Source organism: Chanodichthys erythropterus, chromosome 22 (assembly GCF_024489055.1).
Source record: "Chanodichthys erythropterus isolate Z2021 chromosome 22, ASM2448905v1, whole genome shotgun sequence".
NCBI classification, from domain to species: domain Eukaryota; kingdom Metazoa; phylum Chordata; class Actinopteri; order Cypriniformes; family Xenocyprididae; genus Chanodichthys; species Chanodichthys erythropterus.
The window spans coordinates 7,498,422-7,511,430 of NC_090242.1; the positions used below are offsets into that span (position 1 = coordinate 7,498,422).

At 38.5% G+C, this 13,009-nt stretch overlaps 1 protein-coding gene across 1 annotated transcript; it reads left to right on the plus strand.

Moving 5' to 3' along the window:
* Positions 1-1,840: 1,840 nt before the first annotated feature.
* On the plus strand, positions 1,841-13,009 carry tmem185 (transmembrane protein 185). The gene is made up of 7 exons (XM_067376594.1): positions 1,841-1,972; positions 2,304-2,480; positions 5,662-5,869; positions 8,266-8,349; positions 8,448-8,624; positions 10,258-10,381; positions 11,689-13,009. Exons 1-7 carry the CDS (start codon positions 1,935-1,937, stop codon positions 11,931-11,933), a joined length of 1,053 nt encoding a protein of 350 aa, XP_067232695.1. The 5' UTR covers positions 1,841-1,934; the 3' UTR covers positions 11,934-13,009.

Consider the following 13,009-nt stretch of genomic DNA (forward strand, 5'->3'; position numbering starts at 1 on the left):
TACATATACCTTAACCTACCTGACTCCACCCCCTGGATCTAGATCCAACTCCTCCCACTTTACATATACCTTAAACTACCTGACTCCACCCCCTGTATCTAGATCCAACTCCTCCCACTTCACATATACCTTAACCTACCCGACTCCACCCCTGGTTCTAGATCCAACTCCTCCCACTTCACATATACCTTCCTACCCGACTCCACCCCTGGTTCTAGATCCAACTCCTCCCACTTAACATATACCTTCCTACCCGACTCCACCCCCTGGTTCTAGATCCAACTCCTCCCACTTTACATATACCTTAACCTACCTGACTCCACCCCCTGGATCTAGATCCAACTCCTCCCACTTTACATATACCTTAACCTACCCGACTCCACCCCCTGGATCTAGATCCAACTCCTCCCACTTTACATATACCTTAACCTACCCGACTCCACCCCCTGGATCTAGATTCAACTCCTCCCACTTTACATATACCTTAACCTACCTGACCCCACCCCCTGGTTCTAGATCCAACTCCTCCCACTTTACATATACCTTAACCTACCCGACTCCACCCCCTGGATCTAGATCCAACTCCTCCCACTTTACATATACCTTAACCTACCCGACTCCACCCCCTGGATCTAGATTCAACTCCTCCCACTTTACATATACCTTAACCTACCTGACTCCACCCCCTGGATCTAGATCCAACTCCTCCCACTTCACATATACCTTAACCTACCCGACTCCACCCCCTGGATCTCGAGTGTTCTGCAGTGAGGGGCTACTGGGAAATTCGGCACAACAATGGCAAGTTGCCCGGACCAAAATGGCGGCCAATGAGTTCGTATTTACGAGTTGGGAAGTCGTGTTTACGATGTCAGGTGTGCTCAAGTCACTTTCATCGGAGCAAGATTGCAGTGTACATGTTCTTAGTTAACTACACAAAAATACAGCAAGGTTTTTTAAATCTACCTATAGAAAATGAAGAGAGAATGTGCTTCAGCTGTGTTGATTTATGAAGCCACTGTAAACTTTTTCGTTTCATCCCAGGTGAAAAAATACTATAGAAATTTATAGTAAATAGTGTTTCTGAACCATAAAGTACTTGAATTATAATTATTTTTTTGTGGTAATTTTATAGCTACTGTGATAATATAACAACTATAGTAATATAAACAAATTATTTGACTCAATACTGTGCTAAGTTTTCTTCAACAATAGGGTATATTATACTACAATATAGGTTGACTACAGTTTACATGTAGTAAAAACTGAAGTATTACAGTTTATCAGTTGACAATAGTTAATACTGCAGTATGCTGTAGCATTCATTAACAAAGTGTTGTAAATACTATCATATATACAGTATACTAAAATTAACTATAGTATGGTTCAAAAACACTACAGTATTTTTTCACCTGGGATTATATTTATCGTTACATCGTTACATTATGTTACATTATTATATTTTGCGCAGAGGATTATCTTATTTTGTTCTAAATAAAAACAGTTGACAATGTCACAGCTAAATATAAATATTGTAATCTGTCACGTTTCACCCATAGACTGTAAAAAATACGTTTAAAAATACCTCGTAAATACGTTTTGGTTGTTTTGAACGCGTAAATCTACCGCTGCACCATGTGGTTCATTACGCAACCAAATGATCCATTGACTTTTAGATTACATAAAAATAAACAGATAAAATGTACAAAATTAACATTTTGCTACACAACTATTGCAATCTACAGAAACAGGGTTGTTTTGTTTTCAAAATAATAACGTTACATGTAAACAGTGCCGTCCGGTGGGCGGGGCGATGACGTGTGACGTCACTGTGTTTGGTCTCGTTTGCCAACTGTCTGCTCTGTGTGTGAGTGCCAGTCAGTAAGCCAGTCTTTCCTTTTCACTTCATTGAACTATGGTCTGAAGAGGAAACCATGAATCTACGAGGCGTTTTTCAAGATTTCAATCCTAGGTAAGACGCGTGTGCGTGCGTAAGGTGAACAGTGAAACGCAGTGCTTTGTTTTTAAAACGCTACCATTCACTTTGTTAGCTTAGCTGCTAATGTTTACCGTGCAGGCCTTGTGGATTTGTCTTAGCATAGTTTAGCAGCCTCACCGGACATTAACTGCTTTAACATTGAAACTGGCTAGTGTTGAACGCTTGACAAAATGCTGACACGTCGGTTTGTTCAAAGCTGCTCTCATTCTTGTCTTCTTCTGCCTCAGTCAGGCCTGTCTCGTGATCTTGACTGAAGTCATGTAAGTTTGACAGATCTGACTTCATATGTGTTGTTGTCCTGCAGTAAGTTCCTGATCTACGCGTGTCTGCTGCTCTTCTCTGTGCTGCTGTCGCTGAGGTTGGATGGCATCATCCAGTGGAGCTACTGGGCTGTGTTTGCGCCCATCTGGCTCTGGAAACTCATGGTCATCATAGGGGCTTCCGTGGGCACTGGAGTCTGGGCTCACAACCCACAGTACAGGTCAGACACAACCTTTCCCTGCTTATGATCACGAACAAGCGGGTGTTGTCCAGTTCTGTGGGGTAATTAACCCTATAAAGCCTGCAGATACCCTTTCAGCTCATGGTACATGTGTCTTCCTGATCATTTACTCTTCCCCATGTCATCCAAGATGTTCATATATTTCTTTCTTCAGTTGAAAGCAAATTAAGGTTTTTGAGGAAAACATTCCAGGATTTTTCTCCATATAGTGGACTTCAACGGTTACCAACGGGTAAGTGCAGTTTCAAAGAGCTCTACATGATCCCAGACGAGGAATAAGAGTCTTATCTAGAGAAACCGTAGGCCATTTTCTAAAAAAAATAAAAATGTATATACTTTTTAACCACAAAGCGTCACGCATTACGTAATCATGTTGGAAAGGTCACGCGTGAAGTATGTAGGCGGAAGTACCGATCCAGTGTCTACAAAGCGAACACACAAAGACTATAAGTCATACGGCCTTTACAAAAGAAAGGTAAAGCAACGATGTTGGACAGTTTTGAAGTTGGAGGAGAAAATGAGATGAGTTTTTTGCGGTACTTCCGCCTACGTCATGCATGACCTTTCCAACGTGATTATGTAATACGTGGAGCATCACAGAGAAGTGCAAGATGAGCATCTGTTGGGTAAAATGTATATATATATTATTATTTTTTTTTTAGAAAATGAGCGATGGTTTCTCTAGATAAGACTCTTATTCCTCGTCTGGGATCATGTAGAGCTTTTTGAAGCTGCACTGAAACTGACATTTGAACCTTCAACCCGTTGAACCCCAGTGAAGTCCACTATATGGAGAAAAATCCTGGAATAATTTCTTAATTTCTTTTCGACTGAAGAAAGAAAGACATAAACATCTTGGATGACATGGGGGAGAGTAAATTATTTATCTTTACATGCATTGTGCATTGGCACGGCTCCTCAGCGCGGATGAATCTAATGTTTTCTACCAGTCACTGCACAGGTGTGGATACTGTTTTTCGGAATAAAAGATTGTAGTGAAGAATTTTCACCGGAAAATGTCATCTGAACAAATCATCTGAAAAAGCATTACAATAAATCGCGCTGCCAGTGGTGATTAAATCTAATGATAGCTTAGCTCTGATCATGTCAAACGGTGCAAATTATTATTATTGTTATACTTTGTTCTCAAATTGTTAATGTTAACAACATCAGCATTGCCTGTTTATGTGTGTATTAGCGTTACCTGTAGATTTCATTTTCTGTAGCCACTCCACAGTCCGAAGTCTTTTGCTTTTTGACTACGGGTGAATCTCCAGTTGTCACTGATGACTGTCATTTAGATCTCTGGATTATAATCTGCCATCAAAATGATGTTTAATTATTGCAGCTGCTGTGAGAAAAGGCTATAAATGATCCGTCACCAGCAGCATCCTAATATGCAAAGTCCAGCTGGGACTCGTTCTTTCTGTTTACAGACGTGACGTAATGACGCAAAGACGAACGGCTGCATGCTCGAATTTCCTGCTGAAACCCAACAGTAACACTCTTATTATAAAACATGATTACAAGCTTACTGTTGTGAATCGGGCTAAGGTAAGGATATAGTTTTGAACACTGGCTGGTTATGTACTTGCTCAAAAATTGATTTTGGATCATTTTTAACCAAAAAAAAGTTACGGACTGCAGCTTTAAGTATGATCCATCAGGCTTTTGAGGAACGTTTATTAGCTCTAAATTATCACTTGCATTACATTATATGTTTTGCCTAGCAATGATAAAAACACATTATTGGGAGATATAGTGATTTATGTGCATTTTATGTAAGTAGTCCGTTATAAAGTTGTCATTGATTTACATTACATGCTATCAAAAAACTGCATCTTTTATTTTACCCATATAAATACTTTTTTGCTCTGAATAAAATTGAGGTGTTTTCTCTTTGAATGTGAGCTCCATATTCTCACTATGTCGTACTATAATATATAAACCATAAATGCCTGATGTATAAAATATGATACAAAACATATGCAAACTTGTTTTGCATGATTCATTTAAAAATCATCTATTCATCTAAAAATGCACTGATTTAGGCTTTTGTTGAAGGTGCTGCAGCCTTTCTGAAGTCTTGCCAATAGTGTTTCACTATGAAATATGTCAAATTGAGAATGCAATGTCATGTTGACTTTGGCTATGTTCAGACCAATCAAATTTTTCTTCCAACTTCGATACGATACCTTGAAAAAACATCGATATTCGATACCATTTTCGATACCACGGGGTATCGAAACTGCCATATATACCCTCATACAGATGATTTATTATCTCATAATTCTTTTGACAATTTGGGTAATTTTGTTGCAATAGCTTACACACAGCACAGGGAGGCTTTATTAGAAAATTTACAATCATTAATAAAATAAGAACAAATTAACAAATTGCAAAAAATAGCACAAATAAATACAACAGAATAAAGAGACAAATGAAATAAACAGCTTTAATTTTTTCAGGTGGGTCTAACAGTAGTATTCAGGTAAGAAATACTACAGAAATGAAAGTAATGAACTGTAAAATAACACTGGACGGTTTTATTTGTAAAAATTAAATACAGATTAATGCTTACAATTAAAGTTACAAAAGTTATTCAGTCAAGAGCAGCGAGTGATTTTCTCAGCAGGTTTATTAGGCTGCTGTCACTTTAAGAGCTTATGCACTGATCCAATATACTGTTACATAACATGCGTTTTCTCTCAACTACGTTACAAAACTGACTGAATCTTCCTGAATACTCTGCAAGACAGCCATTTTGACATAATTTTGTACGTATTTGATTGTTTATATTCAATAAGCCAGGAAAAAGAGGTTAATTTGGTACTCATGAGCTGTTTGAGAGGTGGCTTTATGTGCGCATCACTTGTGGGACGGGAGATATGCAGGAATAAGTAAAATTATGTGCAACACAAGCACTGTTCAAACAGAGTGAATGAGATGAGTGGAATTGCATTTCAAACCACCTCCAAATGTTTTTTTGTGTGTGTTTTTTTTTTTTTTGCTGTTCAGACTTTCAAAAAACACATCTGGAAAAAATCTAGATATGTAAAAAATAAAATTTTGTGAATTTTATGTCTGAACATATCCTTTAAGACTTGAGCAAAGCTGTGAGTTTGTTCATGTATATCATGCATTCAGTTGTCGTCCTCAGGGCCGAGGGGGAGACCTGCGTGGAGTTTAAGGCCATGCTGATTGCTGTGGGGATCCACCTGCTCCTGCTCACCTTCGAGGTGCTGGTGTGTAACGGTGTGGAACACGGTACACGCTACTGGCTCTTGGTCTTCATGCCGCTCTTCTTCGTCTCGCCCATCTCAGTGGCGGCGTGTGTGTGGGGATTCAGGCACGACCGCTCGCTTGAGGTATCAGCTGAGAATGATTTGTCTGACATATCTTTTTCAGGATGGTTGAATCTGACTAATTTATGTTCAGGTCATATTTCATGGCAAAATATAAAGAAAATTAAAATAATAATAATAATAATACTAATCTTTAACATGCACAAAATGTTGCATTGACATTATTTTCATGACAATTTAGTACTTCCCATTATTCAGTTATTTTAATTACTATAGTGTTACATTCATTTTTAATGTATTACTATGAATGAATTCTGTATAGTTTTGACTTTTTTGTAATATAGTTTCTGACTGTGTATGGTTTATTTAAAACTAAACTAAATGATAAATAACATTATTATTATTATTAATATTATTATTATTTAGCATTACGGTAAAGATTAAAAAAAAAAACTTGGTCCTAGAACATATGGAAGCTTGTTTCCGCCAAGGAATAAAAAATAAAAACTTTTTATCTTACAAGTCTTTTACTTTTTTTTTTTTTTCAATTGCGAATTGCGTGATATAAAGTTGCAATTGTGTGGTATAAAGTCAGAATTGACGGATATAAAGTCGGAATTGCGAGTTATTAATTCAGAATTGAGGGATATAAAGTCAGAATTGAGGGATATAAAGTCGGAATTGCTAGTTGTAAAGTCGGAATTGCTAGTTGTAAAGTCGGAATTGCGAGTTGTAAAGTCGGAATTGCGAGTTGTAAAGTCGGAATTGCTAGTTGTAAAGTCGGAATTGCGAGTTGTAAAGTCGGAATTGAGAGATATAAAGTCGGAATTGCGAGTTATTAATTCAGAATTGAGGGATATAAAGTCAGAATTGAGGGATATAAAGTCGGAATTGCTAGTTGTAAAGTCGGAATTGCGAGTTGTAAAGTCGGAATTGAGGGATATAAAGTCGGAATTGAGGGATATAAAGTCGGAATTGCGAGTTATTAATTCAGAATTGAGGGATATAAAGTCAGAATTGAGGGATATAAAGTCAGAATTGAGGGATATAAAGTCAAAATTATGAGTTGTAAAGTCAGAATTGAGGGATATAAAGTCAGAATTGAGGGATATAAAGTCAGAATTGAGGGATATAAAGTCAGAATTGAGGGATATAAAGTCAAAATTATGAGTTGTAAAGTCGGAATTGCGAGTTGTAAAGTCGGAATTGCGAGTTGTAAAGTCGGAATTGCGAGTTGTAAAGTCGGAATTGCGAGTTGTAAAGTCGGAATTTTGTAATAAAAAGTCGGAAAAGTTGTAAAGTCGGAATTGCTAGTTGTAAAGTCGAAATTGCTAGTTGTAAAGTCAGAATTGAGGGATATAAAGTCAAAATTGTGAGTTGTAAAGTCAGAATTGAGGGATATAAAGTAAAAATTATGAGTTGTAAAGTCGGAATTGCGAGTTGTAAAGTCGGAATTGCGAGTTGTAAAGTCGGAATTGCGAGTTGTAAAGTCGGAATTGCGAGTTGTAAAGTCGGAATTGCGAGTTGTAAAGTCGGAATTGCGAGTTGTAAAGTCGGAATTGCGAGTTGTAAAGTCGGAATTGCGAGTTGTAAAGTCGGAATTGCGAGTTGTAAAGTCGGAATTGCGAGTTGTAAAGTCGGAATTGCGAGTTGTAAAGTCGGAATTGCGAGTTGTAAAGTCGGAATTGCGAGTTGTAAAGTCGGAATTGCGAGTTGTAAAGTCGGAATTGCGAGTTGTAAAGTCGGAATTGAGGGATATAAAGTCGGAATTGCGAGTTATTAATTCAGAATTGAGGGATATAAAGTCAGAATTGAGGGATATAAAGTCGGAATTGCTAGTTGTAAAGTCGGAATTGCTAGTTGTAAAGTCGGAATTGCTAGTTGTAAAGCCGAAATTGATAGTTGTAAAGTCGAAATTGATAGTTGTAAAGCCGAAATTGCTAGTTGTAAAGTCAGAATTGAGGGATATAAAGTAAAAATTGCGAGTTGTAAAGTCGGAATTGCGAGTTGTAAAGTCGGAATTGCGAGTTGTAAAGTCGGAATTGCGAGTTGTAAAGTCGGAATTGCGAGTTGTAAAGTCGGAATTGCGAGTTGTAAAGTCGGAATTGCGAGTTGTAAAGTCGGAATTGCGAGTTGTAAAGTCGGAATTGCGAGTTGTAAAGTCGGAATTGCGAGTTGTAAAGTCGGAATTGCGAGTTGTAAAGTCGGAATTGCGAGTTGTAAAGTCGGAATTGCGAGTTGTAAAGTCGGAATTGCGAGTTGTAAAGTCGGAATTGAGGAATGTAAAGTCGGAATTGCGAGTTGTAAAGTTGTAAAGAATAAAGACCCTCACATTCTTGTCAGATTCGCCTCATGAAATCATGCATGTTTTCCTAAGCATGTAGATATTTTTGTTTATAGAAACGCATCTTTCCTGATTGTACTCTCTCCCTCACTCATACTTTGTTTTTTTCCATCAGCTGGAGATTCTGTGCTCTGTTAATATTCTTCAGTTCATCTTCATAGCTTTGAGACTGGATAAGATCATCCTCTGGCCGTGGTTGGTAAGCACGCTAACACCAGTAGTTTACTTCAGAGTCACCTGCAGCTTTGTAATCTGAGCTCTGACATGTTATGAGAGTCTAAACCGGGTCTTTTCCAGGTGGTGTGCGTTCCGCTGTGGATTCTCATGTCCTTCCTGTGTCTGGTGGTGCTCTATTACATTGTCTGGTCTGTGCTCTTCCTGCGCTCCATGGATGTCATTGCCGAGCAGCGCCGTACACACATCACCATGGCAATCAGCTGGATGACCATAGTTGTGCCCCTGCTTACCTTTGAGGTTTGAATCATTTACTTGATTGTGTTTATGCAAAAAGTAAGTTAAAAACACTCAGAGATCGACCGATTTTAACCAATATATAATGCAACAATGCTTTCTGTCCACATGTATATGAAATGACACGTCAGTGTCTGAAATGACCGCCATCAACATTTACATTGCTTTATTCTACCCTTTTTAGACCATACAACAATCTCCATCTTGTGTGCAGTAGTAGCTCTACTTCACTAAATGCCTTTGCATTATTTGAATATGGCTACAGACAGTCAACACGCCCGACACAGACTGAGAATGCTGAGTCTGCACTGAAGTCACCAGTGTGGCAGCAGTTTGGCTTCCCTGTGGAGTACGAAAATAACATTCGGGCAGTTGACAAGACTTGGTTCACACCAAGGATTATAACTATAATGAAAACAGTAATGATCACTCTAAATATAAAAGAACAGCAGAGTCCACAACACAACTATAATGATATCAGCGCAGAGAAACAATCTCTGGAATCAGCCAATCAGAATCCATCCTGCTTTGAAGAGCTCAAGCATTTAAAGCGACAGACGACATGAACTGCATTGCGTGCTTCGAATACACAGAACAATATCATGCACAGGTGTGGATACTATTATAGTTATCGTTCTTGGTGTGAATGGGCCTTTAGACTTATGTAATTATGTAAAACCATACAACCATCCGAGCAATGTCAGTCCAAATCAAATGCATTTTTTTCCATATGGGAGACATTGTCGTTTCTCAAGAGGGCTTGACATTAACACCCGCCAACCCTCCAATGTGGGTGTATTTCAGCAGTGGTGCATAACGCAGTCACTCCTACTAGCCACTTTGGCAAGTTAAATTTTATATAATATATACATTTTTCATTTGTAGTCTTTAAAAAAGCCATTTGAAATAATAAACTAAGTGCAATGTAGTGTTCTCAAAAATATAAATTTTTTTTCCATACATATCAAGACTGAAATATCGGAAACGCTTCCAATACTCATTTTCTGCAGAATAGATACACGATACCAGCTGCTCTTTCTTTCTCGCTCATCTCTCCGACAGCGAGTGACACACAAACCCTCCTCTCCTCACTCACTCGCTTCATTTGCTCCATATGAATATTGTTGGTCTTACAGGGCTTGAATTTCGCCATGGGAAAAATTGTGCACGTATTGCACATAATTTTACTCATTCCGCAGATTTTGTGCGCACACCCAAAGTGCGCCACATACTGTAAAGCCGCCTCTCAGTACTAAATTAAGTTCTTTTCACAGTCAAATAAACACAAAATAATGTCAAACTGCTGGTCTTGGTGAGTATTCATGTAAACACAGTCTTTAAGTGAACATTGCTATTTCTGTCACTGTAAGGTGAATCATTGACTTGTTCACTCAACTGATTCATTCAGGAACACAACAGTTAAATCTGCTCTGGCTTTGTTTGGAACAAGACAAGAGATAGACAAAGTTACTAAGTGGCATAATTGATTCATATATGATAATCGATTATAAAAATGATTACCTATGACCGAATCACAGCAGTGAATCATAGTTTTAAATGACAAGGGGGTGAGAATGTTAATTTTAGGTGAACTATTTTTAAAGAATGCACTCATCATTGTTTGTTTTGTTTTCAGATTCTTCTCGTTCACAAGCTGGACGGCCATTATGACTCCAACTACGTCCCGGTGTTTGTTCCACTCTGGGTTTCTTTGCTGACTCTAATGGTGACCACGTTTGGCCAAAAAGGGGGGAATCACTGTACGTGACTTGCATCTGTCTTCTTAGTTCCTCTTGCTACTCATTCTTTATAATGGCATGATTCAGAGTAGAGCTGCACGATTAATATTAAAAAGATTGCAATCTTGATTAAACGCCCTTGCAATCTTATTTATTAACAAAATCTGACACATTTATTGACAAAATCATAACGGAACATTCGAATCTGTGTTCGTTCTGCCACTGAACCAGAGTGTATGGCTTTTTCAGATCTTTTGATCTAATGGCCGAAATAAGCTGGCGCAATTTACATATGAACACGAACGGAGACGACAGAAAAACATACGGAGAGCATTAACTTTCGTTTCTGCTCTGATAGACGTGAGACCAGCCAAACGCTGTGAGTGTGCGTTAGAAATCAGGAATGGTGAGAAAACATTGTGCTTGGTACATTTTTAATTTTCAAACCAAACTTGGGTCTTCAGCCGTCAAAGTTTAAATCCCGTCTGGCTAGAGCGCTTCCCATAATGACGAGACCATTGGCTCACGAGACTGAACACAAAATTTAGCTCACAAGACAAGATTTTTACACAGTATTTTTAAAGGTGCCCTAGAACCAGTTTTTACAAGATGTAATATAAGTCTAAGGTGTCCCCTGAATGTGTCTGTGAAGTCTCAGCTCAAAATACCACATAGATTTGTTTTAAATAATTTTTTTAAACTGCCTATTTTGGGGCATCATTAACTATGCACCGATTCAGGCCGCGGCCCCTTTAAATCGCGCGCTCCCTGCCATCATAGTATTTATTTGGATGTTTACATTTGATTCTGAATGAGTTTGATGGTGCTCCGTGGCTAAAGCTAACATTACACACTGTTGTACACATGTATCATGTCAGTTATTATCGCTATTTTCGAGGAAACAATGGTGTTTGAGACTCACTGTATGTCATTTCCATGTACTGAACACTTGTTATTCTAATATGCCGAGGTAAATTCAATTTTTGATTCTAGGGCACCTTTCAGAAATCCTCAATGATGAAATACATGACTAGAAAAATAGTCATATGTCAGACGCTTAACGGCTCTGTTTTGCAACGAATCCTCTGCCATGGTCTTGTCAGTCATCTTGCCACTTATTCTAGTCACGTGATCAGTGAACTCTGATTCCTAAAACTAAAACGCATCTTAATACCAGGTGGAAACGGGGCCTTTGTCATCCAGTACATTGTAAAACATATCAAAAACAAAGCATGTTCCATATTTGCGTTTTTTGTTTTAAATGAAATGCTTGTCTGTTTTCCTAGCTTTGTTTCAGTGTTGACTTGTCTCTGATTTCCCTGTGTCAGGGTGGTTTGGCATTCGCAAAGACTTCTGCCAGTTTCTCCTTGAACTTTTCCCCTTCCTGAGGGAATATGGCAACATATCCTACGACTTGCACCATGAGGACTCCGAGGTGTCTGAGGAATTGCCCATCCACGAGGTGCCTAAGATCCCTCCCATGTTTCGTAAGAAGACGGGCGTAGTGATTACCCAAAGTCCTGGCAAGTACTTTGTGCCTCCACCCAAACTTTGCATCGACATGCCAGACTAATGTTCAAAACTCTGTCCCGGTTTGGCTGTTCATGAACATTATAGCACTATGCACTGGGGTCCGCTTCAGGACTCGCCATTAAAGAAGACAAATACAATCCCACTACAAAGATGCTTCTTCTGAGGCTCTTCAGGAGAGACCCTTGTGTTTGAGCCAAGCTCAGATACCGGCTCCTAAACCATTTTGTATAATCTGTAAAATCCAACTGCATAGATGGGACCTGTTGCCTTCAGGAAAGATTAATTTGAAACTTTCCTGACAACTCAGTCAAAAGACTCGCCAAGAGATTGTATCTAATCTGTAAATAAGCCAAGTGTTTTGTTTTTTTACCTTCTTTTCTGTGTTTTAAATCCACACATATGATGTAGGCTTTCAGTTATTCATCCGTATGTCTTTGCTAACATCTGCAAGATGTTTCTCTGCACAATCCTGGGAATTCATACATGACAGTTCCTCATTTTTGTGGTGGTGAAAAATGAGGCATTGGTGTAAAAAAAGCTTCAGTCACATGAATCTGAAATGGATTTCTTCATCTGATATGTGACAGAGGCTAGCCAATGAAAATGTTTTCAATGCAGCTGTTGCTTCTCAAGCTTCTGGACTATCACAATTACACTCTTACAATTACACACTTTGTGATTGCAAGAGTGTAAAATTTTAAGTAGATAATCTTTATTGAAAATATAATCAGTACCTAACAGAATCTGTTCTTATTGTATGTTCCCTGTCATTTCAGTTCATTGAGTTGTACAGTAACCTTTCAGTCCCTCTTTTAATTGCTATTTAAGTGTTGACCAGTTGCAGTATGTTTCCAATCTGTCATGCAAGACTATATGAATTCTCCTCGTGTTCATTGGCTAGCAGACAAGTACTTAAGTCACTTTCTCAGCTGGTCTGAGTGAAATGCCATAGAAATGTTTAGGTTTTTTTGTAGACGTGGACCAATATCACGGTTTTAATGCTGTTCCCCACTGTACACTTCTACCGCTCTTGACGTTCATTGTGTCCATTCCTTTGTAAAGGCTAGACATACCGTAGCTCTCGACAGTGCCTCACATTAAAATCATACTGTTTAT